General features: G+C 50.7%; 4 protein-coding genes across 4 annotated transcripts; 2 read left to right on the top strand and 2 right to left on the bottom strand.

The window, feature by feature from the left end:
* Positions 1-470: 470 nt before the first annotated feature.
* Positions 471-3,630, top strand: LOC120901822 (ATP-binding cassette sub-family F member 3). The gene is made up of 4 exons (XM_040310114.1): positions 471-2,239; positions 2,307-2,481; positions 2,544-2,945; positions 3,086-3,630. The coding sequence occupies exons 1-4, from the start codon at positions 765-767 to the stop codon at positions 3,239-3,241; spliced, it is 2,208 nt and encodes a 735-aa protein (XP_040166048.1). The 5' UTR covers positions 471-764; the 3' UTR covers positions 3,242-3,630.
* Positions 3,631-3,644: 14 nt separating this feature from the next.
* LOC120901823 (nucleoporin Gle1) lies at positions 3,645-6,054 on the bottom strand. Its single transcript, XM_040310116.1, has 3 exons — positions 5,939-6,054; positions 4,406-5,866; positions 3,645-4,335 (listed from the first exon to the last, which is right to left on the bottom strand). The coding sequence occupies exons 1-3, from the start codon at positions 5,954-5,956 to the stop codon at positions 3,709-3,711; spliced, it is 2,106 nt and encodes a 701-aa protein (XP_040166050.1). The 5' UTR covers positions 5,957-6,054; the 3' UTR covers positions 3,645-3,708.
* Positions 6,055-6,329: 275 nt separating this feature from the next.
* LOC120903736 (putative tRNA pseudouridine synthase Pus10) lies at positions 6,330-7,992 on the top strand. The gene is made up of 2 exons (XM_040313334.1): positions 6,330-6,502; positions 6,573-7,992. Exons 1-2 carry the CDS (start codon positions 6,380-6,382, stop codon positions 7,929-7,931), a joined length of 1,482 nt encoding a protein of 493 aa, XP_040169268.1. The 5' UTR covers positions 6,330-6,379; the 3' UTR covers positions 7,932-7,992.
* A 75-nt stretch (positions 7,993-8,067) lies between these two features.
* On the bottom strand, positions 8,068-11,654 carry LOC120903735. The gene is made up of 4 exons (XM_040313333.1): positions 10,314-11,654; positions 10,051-10,249; positions 9,522-9,946; positions 8,068-9,459 (listed from the first exon to the last, which is right to left on the bottom strand). The coding sequence occupies exons 1-4, from the start codon at positions 11,550-11,552 to the stop codon at positions 9,361-9,363; spliced, it is 1,962 nt and encodes a 653-aa protein (XP_040169267.1). The 5' UTR covers positions 11,553-11,654; the 3' UTR covers positions 8,068-9,360.
* Positions 11,655-20,249: the final 8,595 nt, after the last annotated feature.

Below are 20,249 nucleotides of genomic sequence, written 5' to 3'. Positions count from 1 at the left end.
AGTCTAAATAATCCAGCGAAAATCAAATGACTGCACGTACGATAAAATCGTATCCAATGGAGAATTGCTGCGGCTCTAACCGGTCGCGTGGAGCCCCGAGAAAAAGAACTAGCCACCATTGAGAAGAAAATGTGCATCTTAGTCCTTCTTTGGCTTAGAATTCCTAGTACAATTTTCAGATCGACATTTCAGATAGACCTTCATTTGTGTAACCGCTGAACCAAATCTAATCCATATCCTAGATAAAGGATGCATATTCTCGTGATATGGAACTTTCATTTTGCACATTAGAACCCCCCCCCCCCCCCATCCCGCTTAACACTTCTTTCGCTTTCACTTTATTTTAATTCGAGTTAAGTTTCGAGTTTTAACCTACCGAAAACTACCGATAAAATTTTGATGCGCCTACCGAAAACCGCCAAAATAATCTGGCCACACTGCTCAGCGCGCACGTAGTCCGGAAAACAATTGTTACGGGACCGTGATTGGTGCGGCTGTCATCGGCGCAGGAGGAATCACCCGACAGGGAAAAACAAAGCACTTTTCACCAAATCCTTCCACGAGTGGTGCATTCCATCGCGATACCGCATCTAGCCGGCGAACAGAAGCGTCTCCCAGCTCTCCGCCATCGTCCTCGGACAGAGAGAGCTGTCCGCTGGTTGCCCCCGTGTGATCCGTCCGACGTCCCACGACACCCTCCGGCACACTTTCTCCTGGTGGTCAGTGCCTGCCAACGAAGCACACGCCATCACCAGCCAAGCGCGATGTCGGCAGCAGCGTGTACGGCCGTGCTGAAGCGAGAGTTCCCGTCGATCGATGGCGAGCTGCTGTCGTACGTGGAAACCGTCCTGCAGAGCAGCGCGGACGAGTTCGAGAACGGCGAGGAAGTGTACGAAGCGGTCGGCGAGATACTGCACGAGGTGGCACAGGACAAGTCCGAGGACGATGTGCGCGAGATTTGCGACAAATTTCTGCGGCTGCTAAAGCCCTCGAACGGCTCGCTCGGTGAGAATGGGGACGGGGAGGGCGATGGTGGCGGTGGAGGAGGCGGTGGCGGTGGCGGCGGTGGTCCCAAGCACAAGAAGATTCTGTCCGCCCCGATCAATCTGGGCGAGATGGCGGCCACGCAGGAGATCGCGAACGACGACATACAGAGCATCTGGGTGGTGCAGCGGGACGACAGCCTGAAGGTGGACAGCAAAAAGCTGGAAAAGGCGGAAGCGAAGCGCCAGCAAAAGCTGGAGAAGCGGCAGGAAGTGAAGGCGGCGGCGGCGGCCACCGCAGCGACTGCGCCGGTCCTGCAGACGGCCACCGCCTCGCAGGTGATCAGCAAGAAGGACAACAAAATGGAATCGAAGGGCACGAACCGGTCGATGGACATACGGATCGACAACTTCGACGTGTCGTTCGGCGACAAGACGCTGCTGCAGAACGCTGATTTGCTGCTGGCTTCCGGCCGGCGGTACGGGTTCGTCGGGCGGAACGGGCTGGGCAAGACGACGCTGCTGAAGATGATTTCCGGCAAGCAGCTGCAAATCCCCAGCCACATCTCGGTGCTGCACGTCGAGCAGGAGGTGGTGGGCGACGATACGACTGCCCTGGACAGCGTGCTCGAGGTCGACACGGTGCGGACGGAGCTGTTGCAGCGCGAGCGGGACCTGAACGCGCAGATAGCGGCCGGCTCGACCGATGCCAACCTTGGCAACGAGCTGTCCGAGGTGTACAATCAACTGCAGACGATCGAGGCGGACAAAGCGCCGGCCCGTGCCTCCATCATCCTGAACGGGTTGGGCTTCACGAAGGAGATGCAGGCCCGTGCGACCCGTACCTTCTCGGGCGGCTGGCGTATGCGACTCGCGCTCGCCCGGGCCCTCTTCTCCAAGCCCGAGCTGCTGCTGCTCGACGAACCGACGAACATGTTGGACATCAAGGCAATCATCTGGCTGGAGAACTATCTGCAGAACTGGCCCACGACGCTGCTGGTCGTGTCGCACGACCGGAACTTCCTCGACACCGTGCCGACCGACATCCTGTACCTGCACTCGATGCGCATCGAAACGTTCAAGGGTAACTACGAGCAGTTCGACAAGACGCGCACCGAGCGGCACAAGGCGCAGCGGCGCGAGTACGAGGCACAGCTAGCCCACCGGAACCACGTGCAGGAGTTTATCGACCGGTTCCGCTACAATGCGAACCGAGCGGCGAGCGTACAATCGAAGATTAAGATGCTGGAAAAGCTGTAAGTTGGAGTTTGTAAGGCGTGTTGACATTGTTTATTTTACGGACACTGTTCTTTTGCGTTTTAGGCCCGAGCTGAAACCGGTCGAGAAGGAGATCGAGGTGACGCTGAAGTTCCCCGAGGTGGAACCGCTCAATCCGCCGGTGATGACGCTGAACGAGGTGCAGTTTAAGTACAGCGCAGACAAGGTGATATTTACCAGCGTCAATTTGGGTGCTAATCTCGACTCGAGGATATGTATCGTGAGTAGAACGGATCATCCAGGGAAAGGTAACAAAAAGCCAATAATTCCGTAATTTCTTAGGTCGGTGAAAACGGTGCCGGTAAGACGACGCTGCTGAAAATCGTGGTCGGCCTGCTGCAACCGACCGGCGGGCTGGTGCAAATGCATCGTGGCCTTCGGCTCGGCTACTTCTCCCAGCACCACGTCGACCAGCTCGACATGACGGTGAACAGCGTGGAGCTGCTGCAGAACGCGTACCCGGGCAAACCGATCGAAGAGTATCGGCGCGTGCTCGGCAGCTTCGGCGTGTCGGGCGATCTTGCGCTGCAAGTCGTCGCCAGCCTGTCCGGAGGGCAAAAGTCGCGCGTCGCGTTCGCCAAGATGTGCATGGGCCGGCCGAACTTCCTCGTGCTGGACGAACCGACCAACCATCTCGACATCGAAACGATCGAGGCGCTCGGCAAAGCAATCAACAAGTACACCGTAAGTGGGGGGGGGATGGCCCTGTTTGCATATTAATGTGCTATTTTTATTTCGCTTTGCGCTTTAAGAATAATTACAATGTTCTTTTTTACAACACACACACACATTCACGCACGCGGTTTCGGTTTTCTTTTTCGCAGGGTGGAGTTATACTCGTGTCTCACGACGAACGGCTGATTCGCATGATTTGCAAGGAGCTGTGGGTTTGTGGCGGCGGTACGGTCAAGAGTATCGAGGGCGGATTCGACGAGTACCGGAAGATTGTGGAGCGCGAGCTGGAAGCGTTGGCTGCGTAATGTTCTCCTGCTAATACGACTAAAACCCCCTCAAACTGGACCTACCATCTCCCAACCTACCTACGTCGCAATAATAAGTCTCGCTATGTTTCTGTTCGTACTAAAGCAAAATCAGATGAAAGCATGACCCGTGATTTCCGATTTGCATAGCGAAAGGGTCACGGGTTAGCAGACAGAAGGTTTTTTCTTGTTTCGTTTTGTTTAGTAAATTCCCTACCACCTAGTTTACTACCCGATCGGCCTACCCTTGGTATCGTGCAAGCGGGGAGCAAGCGGGGAGAAAACACATAAAGTGCTACAAAATGGGGCAAGGGAAACGCTAATGCATATACTAGATCAAAAAAAGCGGAATCGAAAAGCGTAATACAAAATGGTTTATAATAACAGAAGAAATTAAAACGATCTTTTCTACCTAAAATCATAAAAAAGGCCGAAAGAAACCAGCCGACCATTTTGCGATTCAGGTTTTACCAAAAATTTACGCTCATTATACCCTCCGGCCGTTCAATGCGGCCTTCGGTTAAAATTTTCGCTATCAGTCCCTCCAACCGTGCCTTCGGCCCTCCGGTATCGATACGGTTCAGCGCACTCATGTAATCACCCTGCAGCACGCGCAGCACCTTGAGGAACTGCTTCCCGTACGCGGCATGCAGCTCCGAACCGGCCGTCTGCAGGAATTCCGCTATCAGCGTGGCGCAGATGTCGGGCTGGGGGAAGCGGTTCAGTATGTTGGTCAGCCAGCGCCACCCGTACTCGAGCCCGTGCGGATGGGGCGTCGGATCGTCCTTGCGCGGTACGGTCACGATGACGGCGGCATACAGCCGGGCCAGACCGGACATGCGCTTCAGGTACTGGTCTTGCTTTTCCAGCACGCCACCGTCGGCGAACCGGTAGCCAAGCGTTTTCAGGAACTCTTCCTGACTTTGGCCCTCATGCTGGGGCAGATAGTACGGCACCAGGTACGGACATTCGCGGTGCAGGTAGGCGAGGAAGAACCGACCAAAGTCGGGGAACCGTTGCCAGAGCGCGACGGCAATGGCTGCCACCGGGAAGGCGGCACTCGCGTTGCTCGAGATGCTCGTGTCCGCTTGGCTCTGAAAGGGGAAAGGAGAAAGATATTTAAAAGGGTCTTTTGGTAATCAAACACCTTTAAAAGCATCTTACCACAAACTTCTTGGCCAGTAGCATCGTACAGTACGTCCGCCCGAGCGGGTGCCCATTTATCGACACCATTCCGTCGCCCGCCTTTACGTTTTGTCCACTCAGCAGAGCCGCCAGCTTGCTGTACTTGTCGATAAAGTGTTCCCGGTTGACGGCCGATATCGCATTGACCGGCACGTTGATCGCTTTCTGGCAGTTGAACCGGTACGTTTTCATGGACGGATCGTCCATCAGCTGCTTCACTGCCGTCTGGTGCTGCTCGTAGAAACTCTTGATTTCGTTGTAGAACTGTAAACATTCGGGCGAGACCGGCTGGAAGAAAGGTTCGTTGTCTACTGCCTGTGCGGTTGGATCTGCTGGTGCTGCCGCACTGGACCCGTCCGTGCTGTCGGTTGGTTTTGAGTCTGCCTGCTGAGCGGCTGGAGCAGGTGCTTCTGCCACCTTTGCCTGTTCCTGCTCTTGTTGCTGCTGCTGTTGCTGCTGCTGTTGCTGCTGTAGTTGTTGCTGCTGCAGTTGCTCTTGCTGCTGCTTTTGGCTTGCTTCGATTTGGGCCAGTATTTCCGTCACCTCTACGTTCACCTGATCGAGCTGCCTGCAGTAATCGGCCGCCTGATCGACCTCCACCTGACTGACCTCCTGGTTGGCATTGATGCCCTGCAGCAGCTGCTCGAAATCCTTCTGCAGTGTACGGATCGCCTTTTTCTGGTTCGTAAACTTGGTCGCATGCTGCACACCGATAACCGTCAGCGCTTTGGTGAACGTTTCCGTGCCCACGCGGAACTGCCCGATCGACTGGCGTACCGTCTCGATGAGCTGCGCCTTTCTTCGCATCTCCTCCTGTCGCCGCTTCAGCTGTGCCTGGATGTCGTTCAGTCTTTTGTTTTCCTCCTCCATCTGGGCCTGCCGTTGGGCAGCCGCTGCCTGCGCCAACTTTTCCTGCTCCCGGACCGCGTGCAACAGCCGCTGCTCCGAGTCTTGCACCTTGCGGGCGACATTGAGGCTGGCCTCGTGCAGGCTTTTGGCAAGCTGTGCTTCCCGCTGCTCGTCGGCAAGGCGGATTTTGTTGTGCCGCTCGGCGAGCGCCTTCTGGACGCTGGCCAACCGTTGCCGCTCGAGCTCCTGCTGGTGCAGCTTGGACTGAACCGCGGTACAATCCGTCGGATCGGAATGCTTTATGGCGGTGAACTGTGGTGTGACGGGGGCATTCTTCTTTTTCTCCTCCGATTTGGGTGTACCATGGATCGAGCTTGGACCTTCGTTCGAGGCGTTCGGGTCGTTCTCTTTGGTTGTATCATTGCTATCCACGGCCGCCGGAAGGATCGTAATGGAAACTTCCCTCCTCGAAAGATCGGCACAGTCCGGCCCGATTGTGCGTTCCTTGATTAGTGGCGACAGTTTGGCAGCATTCCTCAGGGCGGAAAGCTTCATCGAGTCAAAGCCGGACAGCAGGTCTTCGATGTTTAACTGTAAAGGAGGAGTTAATATGGTTGCATAGTTACATTATTTATTATAACGGATATATGTAGCTTCACATACATCATGTTTAGATGACATGGTATTCGTGATATTTTACTATATCTATAATTTTTCACAAAAGAAACTCGAAAGCGCGCAACCAAGCGCTAGGAACGTAAACAACCGACTAATGTTTGTGTACGTTTGTTGCATGACAGCTGGCTGTCAAACCGAGTCGACAAATCGAGTCGACATACGGATAAAATTTCTATTTTTATAAGTTTAAAACGTTTTTAAGCATACATTTTCAAATTTATTGCTTAACGCATTGAAAAACACTCAAATTTTATGATTTGCTTATTTTCATCGCATTTTTCATAAATTTTTACATGATGCGTACCTTTTTATGCTCACCTTGATATTGTTTACAACTCGCGCGCGATGACGTTTCATTGAAATTTGATGCCAAAAAAACAACGTGTGCGTGTGCTAGAAAGCCGGCTAGCGAGTTTTCCCAAAGCAATGGCTCAACAAAAGGGAATTTACGATTATCTTCGTTCCGTGGACTGCTGCAGAGTGTGCTGCTTGCGATTCCTTAAAGGTACCAAGGAAGAGTTTGTCGACATTGATGCCGCATTGAAGAAGGTTGGTAGCGGAAAGAGTTTTCCGGCGGAACGAATTGTTCACTCTTCTAAACTGTTTTTCCTCCTGCTAGCGAGATCTAGAACCGGCGGATCAAGAAAATGGGGAGCACAAAGCGAAAAAGCTTAAGGAAAATGTATGCATCGCCTGTCTGGGCCTGTTCGATCTCGACCGCATTGCGACGCTTGCCTGTGAGGTGAAGGAACACGCGGCCTACAAACAGTACCGGTGTGAGGCCGGATTTCTTACCTCCATCTCGTTACCGATCGTGCTACACCTTCGACAGCTTGCCCTGTGGTTCGATGTGGTGGACCGGTTTCCGCAATCATTCTTCCCCGGAACGCCACCCGACATTGCGGTGAAGGATGCGCTCAAAATGATTATCATCCACCAGCTCGAACGAACCCTCGAGAAACCTTTTTCTGTGGACGGTGTAATGGTGAATGTACCGTACACCTACGCAAACGAAGAGGAAGAGCTGCGCACACTGGAACAAGTAAGCCCGGGTGTGTTTGCCAATAGGAAAGCTAACAAACACACGAAGAAGGAATTTATCTCCAGAAACGCTTTTGAAAAACACTTTACACCGAGCATGATCAATAGCGATCGGTTCAGGAAACACTACGCGGTACCACCGGTGTCATCGGAAGAGGTAGGATTGATAAGGGGCGAGCTTTCATTTACCGGGCCAACCATTTTCCTCGCCGGCCGATACAACAAGTTTTCCCGCGAGCTTAGCCAAACGCCCTGGATGATTGATGGCAAGCGAAAGATGGCGGGGAGTGTGCAGGAAACGATCGGTGCGAGCGTTGCGCCACATTTTGGCGTCTCCGACGAACAGCTGATCTTTTCCTCCAGCGGCCGGGAGGATGTCGATGTGCGCTGTCTCGGCGAAGGGCGGCCCTTCGTGCTGGAGATTGTCGATGCCAAGACGGACCAACTGCCGGAGGATGTGGCAATCCGGATGGAGCAAGAGGTCGGCACATCGCAAACGGTTGCCATACGGGACATTCAGCTGGTGAAGCGGGAAGATCTCGTACACATACGGCACGGTGAAGAGGACAAGCGAAAGTTTTACCGGGCACTTTGCGTTACCGCCGAACCAGTTACGGAGGAGATGGTGCGGAAGCTGCGCATCGATGAACCGTTCGTGATGCAACAGGTGACACCGCTGAGGGTGCTGCATCGGAGAACGCTACTGGCCCGGCCCCGCACGGTGTACAGTGTGAAGGCGTTCGCTTGCCGCGAGAATGCGCACGCGATGGTGGTCGATATCGTTTCGCAGGCCGGCACGTACATCAAGGAGCTGGTGCACAGTGACTTTGGTCGGACGGGGCCGAGCTTTCGCAGCATAATCGGGGCCGAGATTGACATCCATGCGCTGGATGTGATGGCAATCGATCTGGATTGGCCGAAGAAACTCAGACGGTGAAGATGGTGATCTAATGAAAAGCAAATGAGTATAGACATGTAAGAAAGGACATGTAAGTACATTTTTATGGTTATTTCATTTATGTTTTGAAATTTGAAAGAAATTGTATTGTATTTTAGTATAAGAATTATAAGATTAATCGTTTATCAGGTTCGCGTTGATACCGTTCAGCTACTCCCTATGTGATACTGTCATACGTCGAGTATCGTCGGTAAAGGATCTAGGTGTGTGGTTGGACGAGAAGCTGTCCTTTAATACACATGTTGACCATGTCATCCACAACGCCAACAAGTCATTGGGACTCATTTCATCAGTATCATCTCAGCTCTCCTGTTAAATGAACTTGATGTCCTATTCCTCCTATCCGCCATTCCTCTATATGTCCCCATCGCGTCGTATTCGTGATAGACCTCCCCTATCTATCCCATCCCGCCAGACCCGCTACGGTTCGAACGATCCTTTTCTCCGAGCTCTATCGGCTTTCAACAACTTCTACCACTTGTTTGACTTCAATGTCCCAGTGTCCTGTTTCCGTTCACGTCTTCGTGATCTTTCCTCTCTCCAGTCCATGTAATCTGTACCCATCAACCTTATTTTCTCTCGACAACCAGCATTAAGTACACACTTTGTTAAGCCACTTTGGTGGACAATATTAAATAAATGAATAAAATATGGCATGGACCTTATGATTATGAACGAAATGACACAATTTTCAATGAATTTTTATAGTTATTCGTCTTTTTATAGTTTAATTCAATAAGCATCTTTAAACTGATGTGAAATATTTCCTTATAATGTACATAAATCCACACAATAGCTTACTGTTAAAAGATTGATAAGATCTTTGATGAACTTATCGTTAATTCTATTCGATATTCAAATGTTCCTAACACAATGTAGTCGTATCCGACCTTAATTATGAACATGTATTCCTTAATATGTCCTGTTGCTTAGTGATTTTGACTATTTTATACGATAAACTGTTAAAACCACACCTATTACATTATAATGAATACACTCAACTTGTCACACACCCCAAAAACCACGTGCTTAATAAGGAAAAGGGATTGTGAAATATCTCCATATGCACAAACACACCTACGGGGCAGGCTTTAACCTTCCTTACTCTCTTGGCTTCCGGTTAATTAAGAGTCCCATTGAACGGGTTGAACGCCGTTGATCCGCTCTGGGCCGTACACCACAGGCCCAGCAGTGGAAAATCGCAACCTTATCAATCATTAAACCACACGGGATCGCTATCCGCTTCGAGCGATGAGGGTGAGAAGGTATGCTAATCCCTTCAGTCAATGCATGACTACTCCCTACGGCACATACACTTGTTCGGGTCGCCTCTGCCCATCCTTTAATCGATTGTGCAAACACAACTGGCGTTGAAATCAACACGTCTTCCAACCCTCTGGTGCCTGTTTTAATGGTATTTGATGATTTGCAGGACTTGACACAGGTTTTCTGACGGTCGAGCCCACCGGACACGTCGCTCGAGCGATTCAAAGTCAACCATTTCCAGCTGAAATGAGGGAAAAAACGGAACTGTAGGCAACATCTTAACAAACAGAATGTGTCCAATACCTCATCACAAGGGTCCTGCTCCCGGTCGAGCGAGTTAATGAAGCGCTCCGAGAACGCCACTATCCCACACCACGTCCGAAAATCGATCTGCAGCTCATTGAACGGATCGTAGTTCAGTTCCAGCAGCTCCCGGATGGCAGCGATCCGCTCGGGCGTCCCGTGAAACCCGAGCGCCTCGTGCAACGCCTTGTCGAAGCAGTTCATCGGGATGTACCGGGTCACGTCCGCCAGCAGGTTCCGCGTACTATCTACCTCGAGCGGGCCCGTCTCCGTCTCGGGCAGGGAGTCACTGTCGACGCTCTCCAGTGCGCCGGACGCCTTCGGTTCCTCCCGGGGTAGATTGCGCGCGAAGATGCGATGGTACAGCTGCTTGCGGTCGTTGCTCAGTACGACGTGATCGTGCAGATACTCGATCGGGGTCATACCTGCAAGTAAAAGGGTGTTGTATTGCGCGCTAGGATTTTGCATTATAGGGCATGAAGAATCGTGGGGATCATGAAGAATCTAGACAGAGTGCAAGATACAATACGGGTTAGCTTGCGGGTATCGATGGGCAGCTCGAACCGGGCCGAAGATCTCGAGTACTTCCGGGGCAGATCGATCCACTTCTCGTAGTCGACGTCACTGAGCTGCTTCGCCGAACGTTGCAGCGTTCGGACGGCATCCGTTTGAAAGTTCAGCTTGTCCATCGTTGCCGTGCGGAAGGCTTCTCTGATGGCGCGTCCTTTCTGCAAGAAACCAAGACGTCCAGGCATTATCTGGGAAAGCATTACGGGTAAATCCTGCACTAACATAACGCTCGAAGATCATCTCGACGATGTCGATGTTGAGACCGCGGCGCAGCAACCCGAGCGACTCGTCGTCCAGAAAGCAGTCCTCCTCGGCCGGCTGCCCCACCCCGCCCTGATGAGTGCCACCCGCACCGAAGCCGGCCGGAGGTGTGAGGTCCTGCGCGAGGCTGAGCAGACACTTGCCGGTCGGCACCAGCGACGGCCGGGCCGAGTAGTTCGGCGAGTCCGGATCCATTTTGGCGATCTGCGTCTCCGGGTCCTGGTTCGGCACGAAGCTGATCGTTTGCGTGAGCTGCTTGGACTTTTTGCGCCGCTTGCCGCGCCGCCTCGGTGGGTCCTCCTCCCCATCGTCCATCGCGTTGATACAGGTCATCGGTTGTGGCGGCCCCCGCTCGGTGTCCGACTCGCCCCGCAGCCTCATCTCGTCCGGGCCGCCGACGCCCGCACTGCGTCCGGTATCGTCCGCGACGGCCGACTGGGCATTGGGCCCACCACCTGCTCCCCCCGCACTGCTGCTGCCGGCCGGTCCTCGCTCGCCCCGCTCGCCACCGTACCCGAGTGCCAAGCTGCCTCCAACGCCACCACCACCATCATGCAGCTGGCTCGGGCTCAGCTCGGAAGACGCGTTCCAGTAGAGCGTCTCCTGGCTGTGGCTGCGGCGCAGGTCCAGTATCAGCTGCTTCCGCTCCTGCCCGTTGGCCGTCTGCGGTTCCGGCGTGACGCACCGGCGCGCCAGATGCGACCCGCCCACACTGGCACGCGTTCGGCCGCTGGCCACCGTCGGTGTCGGCGTCAGCGGTCGCGAATCCGTGTCCGTGTAGCGCCGAAAGAACTCCTCCGGCACGTGGTCCGGCAGCTCGGTACCGTCCGCGCCCGGCGGCCGCGTCCTGCCGTCCGCCTCGGCCCGGGTACCACCACCATCCACTGCCGCCATGGTGGTTGGGCCGCCGCCGCCGCCACCCGCTCCGTGCCCGTGCAAATTGGCCACCTTGGCCTCGGTGATCCAGGCGTCCTTTGCCAGCCGGACCACATTTTTCACCTCCTGCGCCGCCGGATGATTGCACAGCACCGAGCAACCCTTCGAGTAGGGGTTGTACAGGCCGCCGAAGGGTCGCAGCGCCAGCGGTACCTGGCGCGTGATGGCGCACGGTGCCAGCACCGCCGGATCGAACTCCTTCTTCGGGCGCACGATCCGCTTCCGGGGGGAAGCGATCAGCCCCGTCTTGGTGGTGATGTTCATAGCTGGAAAAGGGGAAAGGTTAGTGGAAGTTCCGGTTACTTTAGTGCGGAGAAACTGCTAACAGTGTAGGTAGAATTAAACTGTTTCGAGATGACTGAATCGAAACGACTGTTTGCTATCAAACAACCTTCAGCGTCGCCCTTGACTACCGCGCAAGGGAACGCGCGTTGCCAATGGTAATGAACTTTGCGCAATAGGTGAGCGTTTTCACGTGTTTGTTTGGCGGATGTGTGTTTGATGCCATGTTCAAACAACCAATTTATTGGAAGTAGGACCAAGGGTCATAAATAAACACTAATACCAATAAAAGAAGGATAGCGACGAACCTTTAGCAAGGATTTTGACAGAAATTGGACTCAAATTTAGGACATGGTCAGCGATTACTTCAAACTTTCAAAGTCCTATAAGAGAAAAGGTGCGACAACATCATGAACAGGTTAGGAAATAAATATATTAATTACAATTACACAGAGAGAGAGAGAGAGAGCAATCAATCTAAACTAGTTGTCATCTTCTTAGTTCAACCACAGAAGAACGACACAAACCGAGACAATAACCATATCTAGCAAACGCCGTGTGACACTGGAAAAGCAAAATATAAAATGGGGTAATAACAAATTAAAGATGATGAATCGTTCGTTACCAGCTCGTTGGCTGGAACGAGCAGCATTTCTCGTCCATGTCCCTGCGTCTCGCGGGCTTGGGAATCAATCAAAAGCGGATAATCCAACAGAATAGCATTAACCCCGCCCAACCCAACGCATCTTGGTTGGTTATGCTAAATCACAGTTAACAGCGTGCGATAAGGGGTAAGGGGACCCAGCGGAAAATGGGTTTTATGGTGGGCGTTTTAAAATTGCCACATAAAAAGAAGCCAAGAAACGGTTTTGTTTTTTGCTGAATTTATATAAAAATCGTCCTTAAGGGGGAAACTGCCCAAAAACAACAACACCAACAACTTCATAAAACTGCACTTTCACTTTTTTCTGTTACCACCGTCACTGGCTTTTCCCTCCTCCACCGGGCAGGATCGCGTGGCAGAAAGGAGGCCTTCATTTTTCGTTCCCTTTTTTCCCCCCATCCCTCCCACTGGAGGTGGTTTAATTTTGAACGCAATTAATCTTCATTATGTCTTCGCGAGTCGGAAACCGGAACACGGGTGGGGTCGATGGTGGTGGTAGTAAGGCTCATAAAACGGCTCATGCCCGGACACATTGCACTAGGGCAGCGGGGTGCGGGGGCAGGAGTTCAAATCAAAAACCCTAAAGTCATCACTTCCAAGAGAGAGAGAAAGAGAGGAGGCAAAAAGGGGTAGTAATGTACGGTTTTTCAATCTGGAATGTGGGTTTAAATAACGAGTCGAGTGATTGAGCGGCCGTGCGGTTTATGCGCGCGCTAACGCTTGCAGGAGAGAGAGAGAGGCCATCCCTAAAATAGATTGAGACGATAAAAAGATTTAGCTTGCAAGGGAAAGGAATCCTTGGTTTGGCCCTAACACCAAAACTCCCAGCCTTTAAGCCAGGGTGGGTGTGAAGCCGTCAACGATGTGTATGTATCCCGATTTCAATTTTCATGGGATTACACAAAACAGCAAGCGAAAGGAGGGACTTTTCAGCCTACAAAACCTACACAGCACACTTGTAGGAGTTAATGGGCGACACACTCAGCGGGTGCAGCAGTATCAAAATTGATATCGAAATACAATAAACACACACACGGGGAGGGGGGAGGCAACAATCTTGCAGGAACAAGCAATAAGATAAGCGTAAAGGGGAAGGTTGCAGGGAGCTTGTAATCCTGTAAGCATTGCGACGGCACATCGAACGTGGTGACAAGCTAATAAAGCAAACTGCCCACGTGGTGTGCGGGGTATGCTTCCGGTTGTCAAGGCGACGGTGGGCGCGCGTGCTGCTATTAGCATCATCGTGTTGCTGCTGCTGCTGTTGCTGCTGCCCGTGAGCTGTGACATGTGTCGTTGGGAGGGTGCTGGGTGTTTGGAAAGAAGTTTGTTTGTTTTTACGACCATTGACGGCGATTCGACACACATCATCAATCGAGATGAGGATTGGCTTAGTATGTATGTGTCTGTGTCTTTGTGTGTTGGGAGATTGGGAGATAAATCCAATAAATGAAACAATTAGCTGTTTAAATTTACACTCTATCAATTTGATCAACTTGGTTACAAATGAAGTTCGATAAGACCGTAGAGACGTTTTGTACCTTTTTTGTACCATAAAAAGGTATATTAAGGCCTGTAAGACGGTTGAAGAAGTCCACACGAATGTCATTACTACTGTCGGAACGAAAAATTGTAAGCCTTCGGTCATTATTCGCATTACACGCCTAATTTTGGGCTGACAAAACTGTTTGGCTTTAGAAAGCCTGCGGAGTTCTTTAACAGAGCTCTTAGCTGCTCTTTCAGCTTGACGGCTCTCGCATGGGGACTTTAAATGTCCCCTGGAACTGAGGAATCTTGTTTTCTCCGGTGTAATTGCCACAATAGCTAACAATAAAGACCAAGCGAAAGGCATTGTGGAAGAAAGCCCCTTTCCCAACACCTAAGGACACCGTGTTTTGGCGCGTTTCGGTTACGTCATGTAAGCGGGCAACGGTCCCCAGAACGGTCGACACCTTTTTGGCAAGACTTCTGTTGTTTGTCCAGCTTGTCATGCCGCTGCGTTCGTATGTTTCCCAGTGGATCAATCCCCTTGCAAACAGCCACACTGCAACAATGGTCAACAGAAGCAAACCAATTTGTCATTCGAGCGGTTCGAATGATGCGGAAAAAGAAAACATGATTTCGGTGTTTTTGTATGTTTTTGCGGAAGTAAACCCTGACCATGGTAGGGACAGAGGGAAGTTGTGGCAACGCCTTTCAATTTTGTTTGTGGGTAGTTGTTACATGGCATAAGTACTGAAAAGGTAACACATATTCTGTAAATTACTTCGACATACCCGAAACGGTTCAGCTTGAATGATAAATGCTAGAATATGCATTAAAAGTAAGTATAAAATAACAAAAATGTTGATATCAAGTAAGTCCAGAAATAAATTACTTCCACAAATCAAAGAAGCAAGAAAAAACAGAAGAGTCGAAAATTGACATATTTTGGCAAAACAAAAACAACACACACACACACACACAAAACACACTCCGTTGCAGAATGTTTAATGTACTGTAACGTGGTAGCCACGGTGGACACGATACGACAAATAAAACTCCAACGAACCGTGGTCACGTGCAGGCACTCAACGAAATTGAATCGGTCCGACGGCCAAACAAAAACCGCCCGCAAGGCACCAAACGCTAACGAAAGGGTTATCATCCGTCATTCGATGCTGGTGGAGGAAGAACAGGCCAAGGGATTGAAGCGGTTTTCCCCACAACCACAACCGTTTCTTCAGTCCAGAATGTCCGACAAACTGCTTTCTGGATGAGCTGCCACACGGGAAGTTCCGTGCCGTGGAAGAAATCTGTCCATTTGGTTAATTTATTCGTGTTCTAATTCACTGATCTCTCCCAGTGTTCCCCGAACGAGTGTCCGAGGGATATTCGGGGGAAATTCCACTCTTCAGAAAGCATTAACAAAACTTCGTATAAAGGGATATTTGGGTGGCTAGTCCAACATCTCTCGCCGCGCTACGCAAAAATCCCGTCGGCTTTGGTGGCAAATTTGTCACGTGTGTGTGTGGAATTTATGAAAACAACCAACGTGCAACTCCTTCAAAAAGGTTGCAGCGCCCCTTGCATGTTTGTACAGGTCTTCCGAGCCATTGAACTCGGGTAGTTCCTGCAGATGGACATGATCTCCATTCCGTTTTCCCCGCTGTCTTGCTGTGCTATTTCTTCCAATTGTTTCGCCAAAGACAATTCTACGATCAGTATTTGTTTGTCTTTTTCCGTTGCTTTTTGGGGTTTCCGTTAGAAGTGATCCTTCTGCGTCCGATCAGACTGACGACAAGCTGTCTGGCCGGGCCAGACATCCTGTCGCCGCACCATTGCACCTTTCGCAATCTACCTTTCGGCCCATGGGACGACACCGACCACTCATTATGCAGTAAAAAGGTGTAAAAATCCGCCTTCGCCTTTAGGGACCCCGGATCCAGCCCAGGTTCGGCTAAGCACCTGGACGAAGAGAGGAAAAAAAGGGATCGCAAACGCAGCCTCTTCCAGGAGTCCGAGGTCACACACACACACACACACGCACACACAAGCACCTGAAAGCGAAAACTTAAGAAGTTTATGCTTTGTTTACTTTCGCTCATTAACGGGCTACGGGCTTTCGGGCGTGTTTCTAACGCTGTCTAACGCTTGCCTTCCCACCTTTGGTTTGGTACTTTCCCAGGCTCTGTACCCCTTTTCTGGGCGAGTTTGGCGAGGTGCGACGTTAAGGCCGGTTCAGTTGATGCAGATTTCTTTCAAACGGTCCGCTCCGAACTGGCGAAAGCTTCAGGGTAGGAGGACGTGCGTAAGTGGCGTCCCGTGCGATCCGAACCGAACGGCACAGATTAGTGGGGAAGTTCCCGTCGGTGCCGGCGGCGGGATCGATCGTCCTCGATCAGGAGCTCGGCAGATCGAAAAAGATCAACCATGGAAATTCCGGCTGAGGAATGTGGGGTGAGCTGGAAACGGCGTAACGATTATATGTGTTAGAAGATTCTGTCGGGAAATAGAACTACACGAGCCCAGAGGATGTTTTTCTTGATATTATACGTTCTTCGACATATACAATGTCTTTCAAAATCTCCAAAATTCCTTGCAATATCTCTACCGCTTGTTTGCCAACATGACTTTGTACTAATTGTTTCGCCTTTTTTCTGAACAAAGCTTAAAAATCGGCACATTATTGAAAAAGGAAAATTCAACACAAAACATCCTGTTTCGGAAGCGAATGAAATGGAATTTCTCTAATACAAAGAGTCCTATTTATGAAAAAAAACCTACCGATAGATCACGCGCGGCACACCACCTTTCATGTATCCGATTTTGTCACCTCCGTTTTCAATAAAAACTCACCGAACCGTAACGATAAATGATCATTTCCTTCTAATAATACTCGATCGATCGATTCGAGCTCTCTAGCTCTGGCTGCTTGCTTGGACCACGCTTCAACACCCGCTTTTGTGCGACCCTTTCCCATAGCAACGGAACCACGGTCGATTGGATAACTTCTCGGGCTTGACTCTTACTCTTCCTTTACATTTTTTCCATTTCTTACACCGCTTCAAAAGCTCTACCATTTCTAATGTGCTTCCTTCCGGTTCGGCTTCAAACGCCCGACCGGGTGGTGGTGGTGGTGGATGGCTTTCCAATTACTACCGACCGGTGTTGTCCATTGTCATCAAATCCAGTGGATTTTTTTTTTAACAATCAGACTGAGTAGAAGAACTCCGAAAGGAACGGAACAAATCGCTCTGGATCTGGATGGCGATGTAATAAATTTAACACCGAAAAAAAAACTGTCTCTAGCCATGCTGCAACACCGAATGCAGTGTAAAGTCGTAAAGATTCCTGCTGTTTTGTTCGATTGTTACCACCAGACAACGGGAGATAGTGTTGAATGGGCCGAGAGGACGAAGCCGAGATGAGGCAAGACTTTCAACTTCCTGTCGTCCGAGGCAGGAACTTCGGAACTCTTTCTCAAGTTCCTTCTAGTTGCTTCAGGAGGCTGCTCCAAAAACTGTCTTTTGGACAGCTTTTCCTTTTTCCCTGGTTGTGGGTTTTTGTTCGTGTAGCGATCGTATTGTTGGATTTTACATGGGTTGTACCTTGTACGATCCGAGCCCTCTAAAGGTGATGTAATTGATGGGCACCGAACCGGACATAGAGAATGTACAGTCCAGAAGATACTTCCGACTGTGGAAAACGTATGCATGCAACCATTACACGTTTCGGTACGACAGACTTTGAAGATCATTCAGTGTCATTCGGCAGACATTGGGGAGGGCGTAGGTACCTTAACGAAACCGGCTGAACGAGAGGGGATCTTTGTGGTCGTACCGAGGGAAGATACCGGCAAACGAATGACAAGGTAAAGACACTCGGATTGACCTTTTGAGGCGTTACCTTTGCGGGTCATGGGCATACCGTCCTCCGGAGATACCGTGTCTGCGGCCACCATCACAAAGTCCTCCGCTTTTTGGGCGTAAAATTGCTGATCACCGGGTGCAATCAATTACACAACAACGGGCACGGTGTCGTTTCCTTACACACACACGGGCAGATGCTTGTTTCGGACAGAAACCCCCGAGGGATTATATGGTAAGGAGGTGGCTGTGTGTCTGTGTGTGACAAATAGACTTCTGGTTCCGATGGGTGTCGGAACAAGGCACAAGAATCAAACCGATCGGTTGTCTTGACGCTTTCAAAAGGGATGGTCTTGTTGCAAAGCTTCTTTGGGGTTGTAATGTGGCATGCAAAAAAAATTAGCTTCTTAAATCAACACACCGAATCTTTGTCAAATAAAGGGTGGCTGGGAATGTAAATGGGCGTAGAAGAAGGTAATAAATATTGCTTAAAATGTTCCCTCCTTGCCATCTTGATGGTTTTGTATGTTATTATAAGAAGAAATAGTCCACGCTATCTACCAACACAGCTGTATTGATTACACGTCAACCAAACTGGATTCTAGTGCCTGCTGTTAATCAATAACCGTAATTCTAGCTCTACAATATATCGCTGTGCAAACATTTGCCTCACTAAAAGGTCATCACTATCTGCGTACATTAATCAACAACCAAGCGCACAAGTAACAAAAGCCGTCCTCTTCATCAAGAGTGACCCAACATGGGACGACGATAATCTCTACTATCGTGCCACTATCGTTCCTCCCCCCTTAAATTGATGTCCTTTATGGCTAGATAGAGTGGAGCTGATTGGAGCTGGAGTTGTCCTCCATGCCCCAAGGACGGCTAGAGGTGTGTCCGCCCCGCATCGATCGAGCAAAATGGAATTCTTCATTAGGCTGTTAACAACCAAAACCCGCCTGTCCACAGGCCTGTATTGTGCGCTGGATAGTGTTCCGTGTCGTTAGTGACAGGACCCGGGCATGTGGTTGTAGTTGGGCCCTACTCCCTCCTTTTTCCGGTTCATTTCTCATTAACTTGCGCGTTTGTCAATTTTGCTTCCCGTCCTCGTTACTACCCACCTCTCATTTTCCAATATATCTCTTCCACTAGGCGAGCAATCTAACGGAGGGTAGTAGGGGTTGAAATCAGTGAGTTCAGTTAGGCACGAGAGACACGTAAATAACCACCATTATACTGTCTCCAGCGAGCGCCATTATCGATCGTGCGCCCCGGGACCTATTCTGGGTGGGTTGAGTAAAGTAAACGCAATATACTTATTTGTGTGTTCGTTTGCTGTTTCTGCGAGATTGGAGCCTTTCGGTTTGCAGCGATAGAAAAATCGATCGAAATGACACGCCAAAACACGCCACAGCCGTCGCTTCATGGCGTAGAAGAGAGAGAGCAAAACCCCCAGTCAGTCCACTACACTCCACTTGCTGATACGGGTTCGGGGGAATTGGTCTTTTTGTTACACACAAAGGATCCTGCTTTGGGGGAATGTGGGGTACCACGCTTAATTGAGTTTCAGTATAGTGATTTTCAGCGTGATCCCACTGTACTCTTCCACTCTTGCCGGGTGTTCCACGCAGTCGCATGCAATGTGGCGTGCTTAATCTAAAGTACTTTGCTACAAAAATACCTTCTCGAGCGAAGGGAAGGGAGCCCAAGGGGAGGGCAGGACTACTACTCTACATGCTTAAAAGTGTACATTGTTGTACCGTAACGCTCCAAACCCTCCGTACAAAGTGTGGGGAGTCATTTCGATTTCCAACCCTAATAATAAAAAGAAGAAAAACGAACCAAACCACTCTTCTGGCAGAAGTTTCCAATCTCGAGTAGGTCATGCGTGCTGGGAGCTTTCGTGCAAAGGATCTCAAACCCAACACACAGACACGCATGCTTTCAATATACAGCACACAAAAAAAACGACGGAAAAAGAGGTCCTCCCTTTTGGCATTACTCCCCCCTCTGTCCCGGTCGAGTGGTCGCACGCTTCTCACCACGCTCGAGAGCTCCAAAAGCGAGAAGGACTTTTTACACGGATGATGATCCTTGTAAAAACCTCTTCTCGCTGTGGATCCTCTTGATATGACGCATGCGAGTGGCGCAACGCGGCGTTGCATGTGTGCGAGAGAGAGAGAGAGCGCGAACGGGGAAAACGCAAACGCGAGAGCGTGAGCGAATGATACAAAATGGCTTCGCCTTAGCTAAGCTTTAGGCCACGCCCTCGTCCGTTCTCGAGCCACTCGAGAGCGCATGAAAACGACGGCTTTGGTGTGCACACACACACACAGAGGGATAACAGCAAGCTCAAAAGGACCTCTCTGCCTACGTTTGTTTAGAGATTTTCGTGTAGTTTTTTTGTTGTTGTTTCAGTACCCTCGTGCTCGATGAGCGGTCGAGCGGCTCTCACCGTGCTTGAAAAGCGGATGCGCGCTCTCGGCCTGCATCGGTGGTGAAGTGTGCGTGTGCGTATAGTGTGCGGCGGATGGACTTAATGCCCTTCTCGGGCAAGGGGGTGGGGGGTAGGAGGAAGGGAAAACGTGTAGGGTGTTGGAAAAATCGAGCAATAAAGTGAGTGTGTGAGAGAAACGGAGCGCGAGATCGGAGTAAGAAAGAGAGAGTGAG

Source organism: Anopheles arabiensis, chromosome 3 (genome assembly GCF_016920715.1).
Source record: "Anopheles arabiensis isolate DONGOLA chromosome 3, AaraD3, whole genome shotgun sequence".
NCBI lineage: Eukaryota > Metazoa > Arthropoda > Insecta > Diptera > Culicidae > Anopheles > Anopheles arabiensis.
Note: the sequence above shows the minus strand (reverse complement) of the source record. Positions and strands in the feature narration are given on the sequence as shown.